The sequence below is a fragment of the Zea mays genome, chromosome 2 (assembly GCF_902167145.1).
Source record: "Zea mays cultivar B73 chromosome 2, Zm-B73-REFERENCE-NAM-5.0, whole genome shotgun sequence".
Classification (NCBI taxonomy): Eukaryota; Viridiplantae; Streptophyta; class Magnoliopsida; order Poales; family Poaceae; genus Zea; species Zea mays.
The window spans coordinates 31,169,741-31,187,606 of record NC_050097.1 but is presented as its reverse complement, the minus strand read 5'-3'; the positions used below and the strand labels follow the sequence as shown (position 1 = coordinate 31,187,606).

At 45.7% G+C, this 17,866-nt stretch overlaps 2 protein-coding genes across 2 annotated transcripts; both read left to right on the top strand.

Moving 5' to 3' along the window:
- The first annotated feature begins 1,268 nt into the window (after positions 1 to 1,268).
- LOC103648521 (wall-associated receptor kinase 1) lies at positions 1,269 to 4,342 on the top strand. Its single transcript, XM_008672974.3, has 4 exons — positions 1,269 to 1,367; positions 1,709 to 2,635; positions 2,872 to 3,015; positions 3,115 to 4,342. The coding sequence occupies exons 2-4, from the start codon at positions 1,729 to 1,731 to the stop codon at positions 4,293 to 4,295; spliced, it is 2,232 nt and encodes a 743-aa protein (XP_008671196.1). The 5' UTR covers positions 1,269 to 1,367; positions 1,709 to 1,728; the 3' UTR covers positions 4,296 to 4,342.
- A 628-nt stretch (positions 4,343 to 4,970) lies between these two features.
- Positions 4,971 to 8,844, top strand: LOC100285958 (uncharacterized). The gene is made up of 5 exons (XM_020547807.1): positions 4,971 to 5,033; positions 6,160 to 7,090; positions 7,188 to 7,331; positions 7,446 to 8,580; positions 8,655 to 8,844. The coding sequence occupies exons 2-5, from the start codon at positions 6,178 to 6,180 to the stop codon at positions 8,842 to 8,844; spliced, it is 2,382 nt and encodes a 793-aa protein (XP_020403396.1). The 5' UTR covers positions 4,971 to 5,033; positions 6,160 to 6,177.
- The last annotated feature ends 9,022 nt before the right edge of the window (positions 8,845 to 17,866 follow it).

Sequence of the window (17,866 nt, the reverse complement as noted above, 5' to 3'; positions counted from 1 at the left end):
CACAATAACCAGGCAAATGGATTATACTTGTATCTAGCCGAAACATGAGTGCGGCAAAAGGTACGTGATATCTGAAGGTCGTTTGGCGCGAGTTCTTAGAACTCTTATTTTTTTTTTCGATAGAGTTCTTAAAACATTTATGCAAAAATTGGTTGCCAAATGCTGAAATCACACGTTTTGAAGAGGCACCTTACTTTAAAAAGGAAAGACCATATATACGCTATAGGAATACTTCAAAATTTTTGCCAGCCCCGTTTATTTCTGTTCTTATTTAGGACAGGAAACTACAATTAACTCAGGGGTGTTTGGTTTCTATGAATTAATTTTTAGTCCCCTCATCTTATTTCATTTTATCCCTAAATTATTAAATATAGAGACTAGATTTTATATTTAGTTTCTATATTTGGCAATAGAACTAAAATGAAATAAAATATATGGACTAAAAATTAGTCCATAGGAACCAAATACCTCTAATTTTTATTGGCTACTGGGCTACTTATGCGACCAACGAAAGTTAGCGGAATAAATCCGTCGGAATATAACGTATCTTCTGTCGATCATGTCAATAGACGATGAAAATTAATTAATTTCCAAGGTTACCCTAAAAGCCATTAGAAGTTAACTAAATTTCATCGGCTCCTGAAATGCTCGACAAAAGTTAGCGGAATAAATCTACCAGGTCAACACCCACTCGCACACATTTTCTGCTTCACATGAGACGTAGCCATCGCACTTGCGTCGTAGCCGTGTCGTCTCATCGCTCACAATATAGCTTCACATGAGATCATTTGCATCATTCGACGTGTCTCACTCTCTACTTCTAACAGTATAGACTAACAAAATTTCTATGTTATGTGCGTACTTTAGCGAATCATCAGTATCTACCAAAAAAAATCCAAAAAACAGTGTAGGTATATATTTGGAGATCAAATTAAATAAATTTATTGAAATTTTTTCCCACCAAGATCTTTTATCATATAAATTAGGAAGGATGTAAAAAGTTTCTTTGAGTTGCTCTTTGCTATTAGGCCCAACATTTTTTTTGCACCACATGTCTAATTTGAAAGTTAAACTACTCCTATGTCGTTGGCTCTTGACTGTTGATTTGTTTTTTTTCTCTTCTTCGATAGCTATTTAGATTTTGAGAAAGTAGCTGTTTTCTGACATACTTCAACTACTCTCTGTTGTGTGCCTTGACTCGTTCCCACATTTTGACCCTTAACGTGTTGTTCTTATATAATCCAGTACACGCACAGGGTGGTTCGCTTGTTATTGAAACAGATAGCTGAAGCAACCTCCAAAGGCTCATTAAAGCGCTCTAGGCTTCCAGGGGAAGGGCAGAGCTCTCAACTATCAAATACTCAAAGGTACGCTTCCTAGTTTATATTCAAGGAAAACTGAAATCCCTAGCAATACTCATAGATTCTTGGCAGCCTTGCTGTATCTATGATCTATCTATGTTGTGTTCAGATGTAACTTGCAATTGCAAGGCACTGTCTGCAAAATCAGCTTTAAACATGGTGTTCTTAGATTTTCAGTAGGAAATCGTTTGAGCAAATCCGATCCACCGGGAAGCTAGCGCTGATGTATAAAAAAACCGTAGTATGTTTGGTGGTAAAGCGAACTATGTTTGGTATGGTGGCTGTCATGCTGTAGCTTCTAACTTGAGTGTGTTCGTTTTGTTTGGTGTGTCTGTGTTATTAATTAGGTATCCAGCAAATAAGGAGCATGGAAGCGCGCTGTGTACACCTTGTCATCGTTGGTGTTCTACTCGTGTTGGCGGCGGCACAGGAGGCCACCGCTATTGCGGTTCCTGGCCCTCAATGCCAAAGTCAGTGTGGCGGCGTTGACATCCATTTCCCGTTCGGCATCGGTGACAATTGCTCGCGGTCACCACGCTTCAACGTGAGCTGCCAGGAGGTCCAAGATGGCATCTACAAGCCATTCCTCAGCGGTGTCTTTGAGCTGCTCAACATTTCCTTGCTCCATGGCACGATCCGGGAGCTGAACCCCATCTCCACGTACTGCTACAACTCGCCCTCAGGTCGCATGGAGAGCAGGACCTCGGGGCACGACGCGGTCTCGTCCACGTTCCGGTTCTCAGACGTCCACAACAGGTTCACTGTCATCGGATGCAACACCCTCGCCATCATCTACGACAGGACCGGCACCGGCTACCAGAGCGGGTGTGTCTCGACGTGCCAGAGCCTGTCGGACGTGGTGGACGGCGGCTCCTGCTCCGGCAGGGGCTGTTGCCAGACGGCCATACCCAAGGGGATGGACTACTACAACGTGAGCTTCGACGCGAGCTTCAACACGAGCCGGATTTGGAGCTTCAGCCGCTGCAGCTACGCCGTGCTGATGGAGGCGGCGGCGTTCCGTTTCAGCACCGCGTACATCAAGACCACCCGATTCAACGACACGGGCGCTGGGCAGGTGCCCGTGGTGATGGACTGGGCGATCAGGGAGAGGGAGGCGTCGTCGTGTGAGGTCGCCCAACAGAATAATGGGACGGGCTCTTACGCATGCGTCAGTAGCAACAGCGAGTGCGTGGATTCACAAAATGGGCCAGGGTACCTGTGCAACTGCACCCAGGGGTACCAAGGCAACCCATACCTTCCAGGCGGATGCCATGGTAATTCATAGTTGATGTCTTCCAGAAAAATACAGTATTATCTCTACAATCTCTTAGGGATAGTTTGAAAACCCCATTTTTCCAAGGGATTTTCATTTTCTCGAGGGAAATTAGTTCATTTTTTCTTGGGAAAATTGGAATCCCTTGAGAAAAGGGTGTTTCCAAACTAGCCCTTATGGGAAAAGAATGTTGTGCTTATCACATTTTATTTACCTTTTTTGTTCATCCTACTGCAGATGTTGATGAATGTAAGTACAGCCCATGTCCTACGGGTGGCGTCTGCCACAACACGGTAGGAGGATACCGATGTTCATGCCGAGCAGGACTCAAGTTTTCTGAACAAAGCAATAGTTGTGGCCCTAATATCAACCTAATAATTGGTAACTATATTGCTCCTATCACTTTATTATATTAAGCAGCTATGCATGGTCGTGTCTCAAGAATTTAACAACACTACCCCCCAATGCACTGCAATGCAGGTCTTGCACTAAGTAGTGCCGGTGCCATTCTGATTGTCGCTGCAGCTGTTGCTATCTTTACACGGAGGTGGCAGAGAATCGTTCAGAAAAGGCTTAGAAAGAGGTACTTTCACAAGAACAAGGGTATTCTCCTAGAACAACTGTTCTCGTCATCAGCAAATAACAACGGTACGAAGATATTCTCTCTGGACGACCTACAGAAGGCCACCAACAACTTCGACCGCACACGTGTGGTCGGCAACGGCGGCCATGGCACGGTCTACAAGGGCATACTGGCTGATCAGCGCGTGGTGGCAATTAAGAAATCGAAACTCGTAGAGAGCACCGAAATCGAGCAGTTCATCAACGAGGTGGCCATACTCTCACAGATCAACCATCGCAACGTGGTGAAGCTCCATGGGTGCTGCCTCGAGTCCGAGGTCCCTCTGCTCGTCTACGAGTTCATCTCCAATGGCACGCTGTACGATCTCTTGCACCACCGCGACCGCGAGCTGCCCTGGGAGGCACGCCTGAGGATTGCAGCTGAGGTCGCCGGCGCGCTTACGTATCTCCACTCAGCAGCATCCGTGTCCATTCTTCATAGAGACGTCAAGTCCATGAACGTGCTTTTGAGTGACAGCTACACGGCCAAAGTCTCCGACTTTGGCGCGTCCAGGTCTATACCGATTGACCAGACACATCTCGTCACTGCTGTGCAGGGCACATTTGGGTATCTAGATCCAGAGTACTTCCACACAGGCCAACTCAACGAGAAGAGCGACGTCTACAGCTTCGGTGTCATTCTTCTCGAGTTATTGACAAGGAAGAAACCGATCGTCGATGGTGACAGCGGTTATAAGGTAAACTTGTCCAGTTATTTCTTATGGGAAACGGAGAGGAGGCCACTTGAGGAGATAGTTGACGTCGGAATTATAGGGGAAGCAAGTACGGAAGCGATTCTAGGCATGGCTCAACTGGCAGAGGAGTGCCTCAGCCTAACAAGGGAGGATAGGCCTACCATGAAGGATGTGGAGATGAGGCTACAAATGTTAAGGTGTCAGCAAGATGTTGCTCCAAGGGCACATCCAGCAAAGAGAACAAAAATGATTAGTCATGCTATTCCGATGGCTGCTAGCCAGCACGGCTCACGCCAATACAGCCAAGAGCAGGAGTTTATCTTGTCCTCGCGTGTACCACGATAGATTGTTGGCAGAACATCATTGTTTGTATTATGACAGCTTGTTGTGTACTACGCTTTTCATTTATTTTTAAGTATACAATATAAAACATAAAAATACGTGTTTTTTATTGGCTAGGTGGATATGAACGAGGGATTATAACCAACAACCATGGTTAAATATGTTTGAATGTTGGGATCGTATCCAGTGCACAAGGGCCACGCCGTGCACAAATGCACAAAACGAAACCTGGTCGTCCGTCTCCCATCCAACGGCCGTCGTAAATTTGCAGATGAACCCTCCCGCAGCCTCCGTAGCTTGCCGAGTCTGTTTTGTGAAAAACCCCCCGCGCCGTCATGTCGTTGGATGGAAAATGGACGGCCAGATTTCGTTTTGTGCATTTGTGCACGGCGTGGCCCTTGTGCACGGGATACGATCCCGAATGTTAACTATGTCCTTGTCTGTGGATATGTTTGACCCGGTTTTGCAAACAGTGAAGCTTCAAGGCTTCCTAATAAGACCCAGTCTCTGCTCTCTGCTGTGCCTTGCCTCGTTCTCGACGACTCCTACTGTATTGTTTCTTGTGTAACATTGGCGCCATTCGTGTTGTTCTTGTATACTCCAACATGCACATAGGGTGCTTGCTTGATGCTTGTTATTAAAACCAATAACTAAGCAATCTCCAAAGGTTCAGACTTCAGAGTGCTCTAGGCTTCAAGGGGCGGCTGGGTGAGGGCAGAGCTCTCAACTAAATGCCCAAAGGTACGCTTTCTAGGCTTTTTATTGGAGGAAAACTGAAATTCCTTGATATTTCAGGCTAACTTAATGACCCAATTTATCATCCAAAGTTTGGTTTATCATCCCTATTCCCTATTACGTCTTTTTATTATCTGCATGCGTGATGGTGTTCATGTTTCATTTTTTTTTGTGAGGTTGAAGATTTGAAGTAAATATTGTTTGGTTTCAATGTTTGGTTGAAGATCATCCATGTTTGTTTCCGCTTATTTGGCGGCGAGAATCGCATAATGCCACCAAATACCCTGCGATAAACTCGCTTCTTCCCATCGTGTCATTGTCCATAATCGAAAACTGAACTAGTAATCGAGAATCGACAAGAATCTGGCGACACAAATAATTATGGTCTACGCTGTGTACGCTATCTTGGATGGCGTGGAGTCTGGGACCTTATTTTTGTTCCATTATCTAAAAAAACAAATAATTATGGTCAGAAAAAGCGGAAACAAACGGGCCGGAATTAGGTTCTCAAGTTTGGTTCAGTGAATAATAATATATATTGCTGCAGAAAAGAACCTGCGCCGGCATAGGCCAGTGGTTTGCTCCACCTAGCTGCATTTATTAACCTGAATATGCTAGCAACATGCTAGTACGTACTCTATTTCCAAACAAATGTGCTTTGTTTTCAAATAAACTAGTGCTTTGTTTTCAAAGGCAAACAAAGCATCAAACAGAGGGAACAGAAACCAGATGAACAACTCCCACAGACTGTGCGGTTGACAAATTAAAACATGAAGCAATTAGACAAATACAGGCATGCAACATCTCAAAAAAGAAAAGAAAAAAGATGCAGGCATGCAGCATGTTGGAGCACAGCTGACCAGGCTAACACTAAATCAAGTGAACAAGCCACTGATAGCATGCACATATAATTAAGTAGTCATACCAATTGATTGAATGAGTTCAATGCCACATTCAGGGAACCAATTAGAATGCTATGGGCTATGTATTTTGTGGATCTGCACTTGTGTTTTTGTCTGCAGAATTCGGTGTGAAAGGTAGATATAGGAGCTGTGCTCTCCTTGTCAACAAACGGGAAAAACTAAAAGAATACGACCACTAATGGTTTCTATTTTCTAGTTATTATATCCAGCAAAGCAAAAAGGACAGAATGGAAGAAGTGCTCTCTGTACACCTTGCTGTTGCTGTTGCTCTTCTACTTCTGTTGGCGGCAAAGCGCACCCCCGCTGTTGCGGTTCCTAGCCCTCAGTGCCAACGGCAATGTGGCGGCGTTGACATTGTGTTTCCGTTCGGCATCGGTGACAACTGCTCGCTATCAGCAGGATTTAACGTCAGCTGCCAGGAGGTCCAAGTCCAAGGTGGCGTCGTCGTCTACAGGCCATTCCTCGGCAACGTTGAGCTGCTCAACATCTCCTTGATACATGGCACGATCCGGGAGCTGAACCACATCTCGACATACTGCTACGACTCCTCCTCGAGCTCCATGGAGCTCAGTACTTGGTGTTTTGACGCGAGCGAAACCCCGTTCCGGTTCTCGGACGTCCAGAACAAGTTCACCGCCATAGGGTGCCAGACCCTCGCCTACATCATGGACAACACCGACAAGAGCTACCAGAGTGGGTGCGTCTCGACGTGCCAGAGTTTGTCAGACCTAGCGGACGGATCCTGCTCCGGCATAGGCTGCTGCCAGACAGACATACCCAAGGGGATGGGCTTCTACAACGTAAGCTTCGACACAGGGCAAATTTCGCCGTCGGGCCTCGGCCGCTGCAGCTACGCCGTGCTGATGGAGGCGGCGGCGTTCAGCTTCAGGACAACGTACATCGACACGACAGATTTCAACGACACGAGTGCTGGGCAGGTACCCGTAGTGATGGACTGGGCGATAAGAGATGGCCCGCCGTCGTGTGAGCTCGCCAAAAGGAACGAGGAGACGGGCTCTTACGCTTACGCGTGCCTCAGCGGCAACAGCGAGTGTGTGGATTCCCCCAATGGACCAGGGTATCTGTGCAACTGCTCAAGTGGCTACGAAGGCAACCCATATCTTCCACATGGATGCCATGGTGAGTTGGTGACAAACTATATGTCAACTCTGTCCCAAAAATGAAGCTTTCAATCCTACAGACTTCGAAATTTATCCTTGTAATCGTCATTCTGCAGATGTCGATGAGTGCAAGAACAGTCCATGCCCTTCAGGAGGTGTTTGCCACAACACGGTCGGAGGGTACAGGTGTTCTTGTCGAGTAGGAAGAAAGCTCAACGAGCGAAGCAATACGTGTGACCCTGATACCACATTAATAACAGGCAATAACACGCTAGCTGAGAACAGCTAGCTGCTGAACCACCTGAATATGCATCGATTGATGCTACCACTTTTTTTTTTCTGACTGCGTGCTCTTATCTGATGCTGCTATGCAGGAGTTACAATCGGCTTTCTTGTTCTCGTAATCTTGTCCTCCTTCGGATACATGATCCTTCAGAAGACAAAACTGAACCAGGTTAAGCAAGAGCATTTTCGGCAGCACGGAGGCATGATTCTGTTCGAGAGGATGAGGTCAGAAAATGGCCTTGCTTTCACGGTATTCAGTGAAGCTGAGCTTGTAAAAGCTACAGACAACTACGACAAGAGCAAGATAATTGGGAAGGGAGGCCATGGGACAGTCTACAAAGGGATAGTCAAGGGCAACGTGCCGATCGCGATTAAGCGATGTGCGCTTGTTGGCGAAAGGCAGAAGAAAGAGTTTGGTCAAGAGATGCTGATACTCTCCCAAATCAACCACAAGAACATCGTCAAGCTCGAGGGCTGTTGCCTCGAGGTGGAAGTTCCGATGTTGGTCTACGAGTTCGTTCCAAACGGCACCCTGTATGAACTTATCCATGGCAAGGACCAAGCGTCACAAACCCCCTTCTGCACCCTACTAAGGATCGCCCATGAAGCAGCAGAGGGCCTCAGTTTTCTGCACTCGTACGCGTCTCCTCCGATCATCCATGGCGACGTGAAGAGCGCCAACATCCTTCTTGACGGTAACTACATGGCGAAAGTGTCAGATTTTGGGGCCTCCGTACTAGCGCCATCCGACAAAGAGCAGTATGTCACAATGGTTCAAGGTACCTGTGGATACCTCGACCCTGAATACATGCAGACATGCCAACTGACAGAGAAGAGTGACGTCTACAGCTTCGGTGTTGTCCTTCTTGAGATCCTCACCGGCCAAGAGCCTCTCAAGTTGGATGGGCCTGAGACGCAAAGAAGCTTGTCGTCGAAGTTCTTGTCCGCTATGAAGGAGAACAGTCTTGATGCGATCTTGCCGAGCCACGTCAACGGACAAGGGAGTGATGAACTGATCAGAGGGCTCGCAGAGCTAGCCAAGCAGTGCCTGGACATGTGTGGCAGCAATAGACCGTCCATGAAGGAGGTCGCCGATGAGCTTGGTAGGTTGAGGAAGCTTTCGCTGCATCCTTGGGTACAGATCGATGCAGATATGATAGAGACTCAAAGCCTTCTTAGTGGAACAACGGCTGCTAGCTTTGAAATAGAAGTTGGTACAACTGAGTTAGTGGCCGATTATGCGAGGTGATGTGATTAGCATGTTCGATTTGTAAATTTGTTAAGCCTTGCGCACGCAGAGTTCAGTTAGCTGTTCATGCGTTGTGTTCATTTCCTCCATATGCGCGCGCGATTCCTGTGGACGCCGTGCGCATTAGTGGCCGCGCGAGAATGGCTCGCAGCGCGCCGAGGTACGCGGCGTGCGAGCGTGTGGGGATGGACGCACACCAACGCATGACGCGATATGCGCTCAGGATACTTGGTCATTGAATGGTTCTGGTTGTATGTTTTGAATAAGGAAGAAGAGCGGAGAAAACACTGCAGCACCAAAATCTTCTGTGTTTGTGTCCAAATTCGCAGTGTCGCGCTCTGAAGTATCATGTTGGTTTTAGTGACTAACAATGGTTAAAGCACATTAATTACTGTGCATAATGATTGTATTATACTCTTTAGAGGTGTTTGGTTTCTAGCAACTAATATTTAGTCTCTTAATTTTATTTATTTTAGTCCCTAAATTGTCAAATACAAAAAATAAAAATTAGTGTCTATAAATCAAACACTCAATATTGTTTACTCCACATGCATGCATGGTCAATACTGCTTGGCGTGTGTTGGGAATCTTAGGATATGCGAGGGCAGGGAACGAAGGGGTGAGGGTAACTCTAAGGATCAGTTTGGTGGATAGGTAAATAAAGAGGATCCATAGAAGAGAATTCCCCTTACTATTCAATATTTTGAATAACATGGACATTCCTCTCTAAAGATGGCAATGGGTACCTGATTTCTTGCGTCGAATTACTCTATTAAGTAATGGGGATGGGAAAGTTTCTTCTCCTACGGGGATGTAAACGGTAAAAACTCTTCCCCCAATGGATAAACGGGGACGGGGAAGCATTCTCCATCCTCGTTCCCCGTGGGGACCCGTTAAACTTGCACGGTAAACAGAGACGTAAAAGCATTCCCCAACATTGTTCCTCGCGGGGACTGTTAAACTTGTACGTGATGATATTTTCATGTATTAGTTAATGCTAAAAATAAATATTTACCTTGATAAGAGATCATTTATTGAACGAATGTGTTTATTTTGATGTACACATAATGATTTCTTACATATAACAATATGTTTAAGTGATAATGCTTTGCATTAACAAAAAAGGGTGTAAGTTATAATTATAATTTAAACGGGGACAGGGATCCTTGTTGGGTATTTATCCCCGCAGGGAAGGGGATGGGAAAAAGATCCCCCACAAACATTCGCGGGATCTCCGCTGAGAATTTTTTCGACGTGGGAACGGTAATGGCGAGCTATTCCCCGACGGAAAATTCCCCATTGCTATCCCTATCCCTCCCCCATAGATCCATTCCATTTTCCTGTCCACCAAACCAACCCTAAGGGCATGTTTGGTTTCACCCAAACCAGAGAGGATTGAGGGGGATTGAATCCCTTTGTATTCAATTTTGACTAGAAAGGGGTTTAATCCTCTTCAATCCACCCCTAACCGAACAAGGCCTAAAAGAGCCACTTTAGTCATTTTTTTGTCACCTCCTTGGTGACTAGAGGACTAAACTTTAGTTGGGGAGGGCATGTTTGGTTCTTGGCTAACTATGCCACACTTTTTCTAAGGTTAGTCGTTCGAATTGAAAACTAACTTTAGACAGAAAAGTTAGACAAAGTGTGGCAAGTTAGACAGCGAACCAAACATGCTCTTAGTCACCATGTTTGCTTCTTTAGGAACTAAAAATGACCAAAGTTTATTCACCCCAAATCAAATAGGATTTAAGGCTTAATCTCGATGCCAATAGGTAGGGCTGGAAACGAGCTGAGCCGGCTCGGCTTGGCTCGGTGCAGCTTAGTAGGTGATCGGGTTCGGCTCGCCCACTGCACTCGCTCAAAAATGAGATTCGGCTCGGCTTGAAGTTAGCTCGCGAGCTGCACTCTGATAAATATGATTGCATTATATATTGAATTAATAATATATAAATTTGGAATATAGAACCATTCAATATTATTAGTAATCTAAAATTTGAATTGTCACATATTCATCATCAAAGGCTAAAAATGAGCCAATTATTCATTATTATTCTATAGATTGATTAATTTAGCACGGATGAAATAGCTTGTGAGCCGAACGAGCCAGCTCGACTTGGCTTGTTGCACCAAAGAGCCAAAAAATAGGCTCGCCTCGCGAGCCGCTCCGAGCTGAGCCGAGCTCAAGCCAACTTAGAAGCATCGAGCTTATTTTCCAACCTAAGTTGTTAGTGCCAACAATTAGTATTGGGCTCAGTTGCAGGCATTGGGTCAACCGTCAAACCATCTCTTCGTCAAGGACACCGTCAGGCTGTCATAGACGCAAGCGATCTCCATCTCACTCTCGTCGAGGTCGCGGAGGGAGGAGAGTCGAGCACGTCATCGAGAAGGTTGTGTTGGCACGCTTGAAGCTTGTGGGACACTATTGACACGGGGGGATGTATAGTTGCATGTGGACCGGTTAGCACTGGATGCAATTTGTAGTGTCGTCCTGTGAGATGGTCTCTGCCTTGGCAAATAAGGTTACGACAAAGGATGCATGGGAGCAGGGGCGGACCCAGCTAAAAAAACTAAGCTGGGGCATACTTCTAGCCACATATATATGAAGTTTAGCTGAATATGTATATGAGTGAGGGCCTCTAATTTTCTTGAGATAGGACACTAATGGTGAAAATTTGTCTACTAACTATAGTTAACAAATTTTGAGCCGAGACATGTGCCCTCGCTGAAACCAACATGGGTCTGCCCCTGCATGGGAGGGCATCAAGGCGATGTGAATAGGAGACGAGCGCTCTCGCAAGTCGAGCATGCAAAAGATGCGACTCGAGTATTAAACACTCATGTTACGTGATATATGGGAGTATGTGGAGGACTTTGCCATGCGACTCAATGCGATCACTATCCACCTCGTGACGCTGGGTGATCGAGTGAGTGATGATAAGATCATCGACAAGTACCTGTATGTTGCTTGATCGAGGTATAAATAATCTTTGCATCGTGATGTGCCCACTAAATACATGATGTGTTGTCTTCGGCGAGGCATGGCCGAAGCGGATGGCTTTCAAGGAAGGCGACACCGCGGAAGCCCTAAAATGGATGACTCGAGAGGTCAAGGGCTTCATTTCTATGTTAGAAACATGCGGACAACTTTGCAGTGCTCATGGTGTCACATGCATTTTGGAGAAGGTGGCCTACTCCCACCTGAAGACGGTTGTGCGCCCGGACTTTGGCATTACGATAGATGATATGCAGAACCTTTCACATGAGATTTTGTCAACCTGAGTCGAAGATTCTTCACTCTGGTGTGGAGCAATGGTGGCCAAGATGTAGCCTAAGTCGATGCCAAAACCATCATGAGGAAGGTTGGTATCTTCCTTTCATTTACCTTTTTATTCTCTTTCATTTTTTTAAAATGTGTATCTCTCTTGAAGGTAAAAAATATGGCCAAGAAACTCAAAGGAGCACACCAGACGAAGCTGACCAAAGCTAGAAAGAAGGTGAAAGGGAATTAGGCTTACACCTAGTTCCTATATAATTTTGGTGGTTGAATTGCCCAACACAAATCTTTGGACTAACTAGTTTATTCTAGTGTATAAGCTATATAGGTGCAAAAGGTTCACACTTAGCCAATAAAAAGACCAAGTATTGAGTTCAACAAAAGGGCAAAGGAGCAACCGAAGGCTCCTCTGGTCTAGCGCACCGGACTGTCCGGTGCGCCACCGGACAGTGTCCGGTGCACCACCGGACAGTGTCCGGTGCACCAGAGGACTCCAATTCCAACTCGTCACCTTCGGGAAAATCCAGAGCCAGCGCGCTATAATTCACCGGACTGTCCGGTGTACACCGGACAGTGTCCGGTGCTCCAACGAAGACGCTGCTCCGGAACTCGCCAGCCTCGGGATTTCACGAAGGCTGCTCCGCTATAATTCACCGGACATGTCCGGTGTGCACCGGACTGTCCGGTGCATCCTCGGAGCAACGGCTACTTCGCGCCAACGGCTACCTGCAATGCATTAAATGCGCTCGCAGCGCGCGCAGAAGGCAGGCGCGCCCATACCGGCGCACCGGATACTGAACAGTTCATGTCCGGTGCGCCACCGGACATCGAGGCGGGCCCAGAAGTCAGAACTCCAACGGTCAGATTCCAACGGCACTGGTGACGTGGCTGGGGCACCGGACACCGGACTGTCCGGTGCGCCATCGACAGACAGCCTCCACCAACGGTCAAGTTTGGTGGTTGGGGCTATAAATACCCCAACCACCCCACCATTCATTGCATCCAAGTTTTCCATCTTCCAACCACTATACAAGAGCTAGCATTCATTGCAAAGCACACCAAAAGAGATCAAATCCTCTCCTAACTCCACACAAAGCATTAGTGATTAGAGAGAGTGATTTGTAGTGTTCATTTGAGCTCTTGCGCTTGGATCGCTTCTTTTCTTTCGCATTCTTTCTTGTGATCAAACACTCACTTGTAATTGAGGCAAGAGGCACCAATCGTGTGGTGGCCCTTGCGGGAAGCTTGATTCCCAAGTGATTTGAGAAGAGAAGCTCACTCGGTCCAAGGGACCGTTTGAGAGAGGGAAGGGTTGAAAGAGACCCGGCCTTTGTGGCCTCCTCAACGGGGAGTAGGTTTGAGAGAACCGAACCTCGGTAAAACAAATCTGCGTGTCTCACTTTATTATTCGCTTGCGATTTGTTTTGCGCCCTCTCTCGCGAACTCAATTATATTTCTAACGCTAACCCGGCTTGTAGTTGTGATTATTTTTGAGAATTTCAGTTTCGCCCTATTCACCCCCCCCCCCCTCTAGGTGACTATCAATTGGTATCAGAGCCCGGTGCTTCATTAGAGTCTAACCGCTCGAAGTGATGTCGAGAGATCACGCCAAGAGGGAGATGGAGACTGGCGACAAACCCACTACGAGCCAAGGGAGCACTTCATCGGAAGAGTCCCGCACCAAGAGGAAGGAGAAGAAGAAGGACTCCTCCAAACGGAAGGAGAAAAGATCCTCTTCTTCTCACCACAAAGAGAAGAAGGAAAAATCTTCTTCCCACAAGTCGCATCGGAAAGGCGAAAAGCACAAGAGGATGAGGAAAGTGGTCTACTACGAGACCAACACTTCATCAACATCGACCTCCGACTCTGATGCGCCGTCCGTAACTTCTAAGCGCCAAGAGCGCAAGAAGTTTAGTAAGATCCCCTTACACTATCCTCGTACATCTAGACCTACTCCATTACTTTCCGTTCCATTAGGCAAACCGCCAACCTTTGATGGCGAAGATTATGCTAGGTGGAGTGATTTAATGAAATTTCATCTAACCTCACTCCACAAAAGTATATGGAATGTTGTTGAGTTTGGAGCACAGGTACCATCCGTAGGGAATGAAGACTATGATACGGACGAAGTGGCCCAAATCGAGCACTTCAACTCCCAAGCTACAACCATACTCCTCGCCTCTCTAAGCAAGGAGGAATACAACAAGGTGCAAGGGTTGAAGAATGCAAAGGAAATTTGGGACCTACTCAAGACCGTGCACGAAGGTGATGAACTCACAAAGATCACCAAGCGGGAAACGATCGAGGGGGAGCTCGGTCGCTTCCGTCTTCGCCAAGGGGAGGAGCCACAAGATATGTACAACCGGCTCAAAACCTTGGTGAACCAAGTGCGTAACCTCGGGAGCAAGAAGTGGGACGACCACGAGGTGGTTAAGGTTATTTTAAGATAGCTTATTTTCCTTAACCCTACTCAAGTACAATTAATTCGTGGTAACCCAAGATATACACTAATGACTCCTGAGGAAGTAATCGGGAATTTTGTGAGCTTTGAATGCATGATTAAAGGATCAAAGAAGATCAACGAGCTTGACGAACCCTCCACGTCCGAAGCACAACCGGTGGCTTTTAAGGCGACGGAGGAGAAGAAGGAGGAGTCTACACCGAGTAGACAACCAATTGACGCCTCCAAGCTCGACAATGAGGAGATGGCTTTAATCATCAAAAGCTTTCGCCAAATCCTCAAGCAACGGAAGGGGAAGGACTACAAATCCCGTTCCAAGAAGGTTTGCTACAAGTGTGGTAAGCCCGGTCACTTTATTGCTAAATGTCCATTATCAAGTGACAGTGACAGGGATAACGACAAGAAGGGCAAGAGAAGAGAAAAGAAGAGGTACCACAAGAAGAAGGGCGGCGATGCCCACGTATGCCGCGAATGGAACTCCGACGAGAGCTCCACCGACTCCTCCTCCGACGACGAGGACGCCGCCAACATCGCCGTCACCAAGGGATTTCTCTTCCCCAACATCGGCCACAAGTGCCTCATGGCAAAGGACGGCAAAAGGAAGAAGGTTAAATCTAAATCCTCCACTAAATATGAATCTTCTAGTGATGATAATGCTAGTTGTGAGGAAGACAATTTGCATATCCTTTTTGCCAACCTTAACATGGAACAAAAAGAAAAATTAAATGAGCTAATTAGTGCCATCCATGAAAAGGATGATCTCTTGGACTCCCAAGAGGACTTCCTAATCAAGGAAAACAAGAAACATGTTAAGGTTAAAAATTCTTATGCTCTACAAGTTGAAAAATATGAAAAATTGTCTAGTGAGCTAAGCACTTGCCATGAAACCATTGACAACCTTAGAAATGAAAATGCTAAATTAATTGCTAAGGTTGATTCCCATGTTTGTATTGATTCAATTTCCAATCCTAGAGATGATAATGTTGATTTGCTTGCTAGGATTGATGAATTGAATATTTCTCTCGCCAGTCTTAGAGATGAGAATAAGAAATTATTTGCTAAGGCTAAAGATTTTGATGTTTGCAATACTACTATTTCCTACCTTAGAACTAAGAATGATATGTTGCATGCTAAGGTTGTAGAATTAAAATCTTGCAAACCATCTACATCTACCAATGAGCATGTGTCTATTTGTGATAGATGTAGAAATGTTGATATTAATGCTATTCATGATCACATGGCTTTAATTAAACAACAAAATGATCATATAGCAATATTAGATGCTAAAATTGCCGAGCATAACTTAGAAAATGATAAGTTTAAATTTGCTAGAAGTATGCTCTATAATGGGAGACGCCTTGGCATCAAGGATGGCATTGGCTTCCAAAATGGAGACAATGTCAAACTTAATGCCCCTCCTAAGAACTTGTCTAACTTTGTTAAGGGCAAGGCTCCCATGCCTCAGGATAACGAGGGCTACATTTTGTACCCTGCCGGCTATCCTGAGAACAAAATTAGGAAAGTTAATTCTAGGAAGTCTCACTCTGGCCCTAACCATGCTTCTATGTATAAGGGTGAGACATCTAGCTCTAGGCAACCAACCCGTGCCAAGTTGCCTAAGAAAAAAACTCCTAATGCGTCAAATGATCATAACATTTCATTTAAGACTTTTGATGCATCTTATGTTTTGACTAACAAATCCGGCAAGGTAGTTGCTAAGTTTGTTGGGGGCAAACACAAGGGCTCCAAGACTTGTGTTTGGGTACCCAAAGTTCTTGTTTCTAATGCCAAAGGACCCAAGACCGTTTGGGTACCTAAAATCAAGAACTAAAATTGTTTTGTAGGTTTATGCATCCGGGGGCTCAAGTTGGATACTCGACAGCGGGTGCACAAACCACATGACAGGGGAAAAGAAGATGTTCTCCTCATATGAGAAAAACCAAGATCCCCAACGAGCTATCACATTCGGGGATGGAAATCAAGGTTTGGTCAAAGGATTGGGTAAAATTGCTATATCACCTGACCATACTATTTCCAATGTTTTTCTTGTAGATTCTTTAGATTACAATTTGCTTTCCGTATCCCAATTATGTCAAATGGGCTACAACTGTCTATTTACTAATATAGGTGTTACTGTCTTTAGAAGAAGTGATGATTCAATAGCATTCAAGGGAGTGTTAGAGGGTCAGCTATACTTGGTAGATTTTGATAGAGCTGAACTCGACACTTGCTTGGTTGCTAAGACTAACTTGGGTTGGCTCTGGCACCGCCGACTAGCCCATGTTGGAATGAAGAATCTTCATAAGCTTCTAAAGGGAGAGCACATTTTAGGACTAACAAATGTTCATTTTGAGAAAGACAGGATTTGTAGCGCATGCCAAGCCGGGAAGCAAGTTGGCCCCCATCATCCACACAAAAACATCATGACGACCGACAGGCCACTGGAGCTCCTACACATGGATCTATTCGGCCCGATTGCTTACATAAGCATCGGCGGGAGTAAGTACTGTCTAGTTATTGTGGATGATTATTCTCGCTTCACTTGGGTATTCTTTTTACAGGAAAAATCTCAAACCCAAGAGACCTTAAAGTGATTCTTGAGACGGGCTCAAAATGAGTTCGGCTTAAGGATCAAGAAAATAAGAAGCGACAACGGGACGGAGTTCAAGAACTCTCAAATCGAAGGTTTCCTTGAGGAGGAGGGCATCAAGCATGAGTTCTCTTCTCCCTACACCCCACAACAAAATGGTGTAGTGGAGAGGAAGAATCGAACTCTATTGGACATGGCAAGAACCATGCTTGATGAATACAAGACACCGGATCGGTTTTGGGCCGAGGCGGTCAACACCGTCTGCTACGCCATCAACCGGTTATATCTACACCGAATCCTCAAGAAGACGTCATATGAACTCCTAACCGGTAAAAAGCCAAATATTTCATATTTTAGAGTTTTTGGTAGCAAATGTTTTATTCTTGTTAAAAGAGGAAGAAAATCTAAATTTGCTCCTAAAACTGTAGAAGGCTTTTTACTAGGATATGACTCAAGCACAAGGGCATATAGAGTCTTTAACAAGTCCTCAGGACTAGTTGAAGTTTCTTGTGACGTTGTGTTTGATGAGACTAACGGATCTCAAGTAGAGCAAGTTGATCTTGATGAGATAGGTGAAGAACAGGCTCCGTGCATCGCGCTAAGGAACATGTCCATTGGGGACGTGTGTCCTAAGGAATCCGAAGGGCCTCCACATGCACAAGATCAACCATCCTCCTCCACGCAAGCATCTCCACCAACTCAAAATGAGGACGAGGCTCAAGTTGATGAAGGAGAAAATCAAAGAGATGAGCCACCTCAAGATGACGGCAATGATCAAGGGGGAGATGCAAATGATGAAGACAAGGAGGATGAAGAACCAAGGCCGCCACACCCAAGAGTCCACCAAGCAATCCAACGAGATCACCCCATCGACACCATCCTCGGCGACATTCATAAGGGGGTAACTACTAGATCTCGTGTTGCACATTTTTGTGA

Coding starts and splice junctions, on each gene's coding strand:
- LOC103648521 (XM_008672974.3), top strand. CDS start 1,729: ATGGAAGCGCGCTGTGTACACCTTGTCATCGTTGGTGTTCTACTCGTG. Junction 2,636..2,871: donor CCTTCCAGGCGGATGCCATG/GTAATTCATAGT, acceptor ATCCTACTGCAG/ATGTTGATGAATGTAAGTAC. Junction 3,016..3,114: donor TAATATCAACCTAATAATTG/GTAACTATATTG, acceptor ACTGCAATGCAG/GTCTTGCACTAAGTAGTGCC.
- LOC100285958 (XM_020547807.1), top strand. CDS start 6,178: ATGGAAGAAGTGCTCTCTGTACACCTTGCTGTTGCTGTTGCTCTTCTA. Junction 7,091..7,187: donor TCTTCCACATGGATGCCATG/GTGAGTTGGTGA, acceptor GTCATTCTGCAG/ATGTCGATGAGTGCAAGAAC. Junction 8,581..8,654: donor ATAGAAGTTGGTACAACTGA/GTTAGTGGCCGA, acceptor TTGCGCACGCAG/AGTTCAGTTAGCTGTTCATG.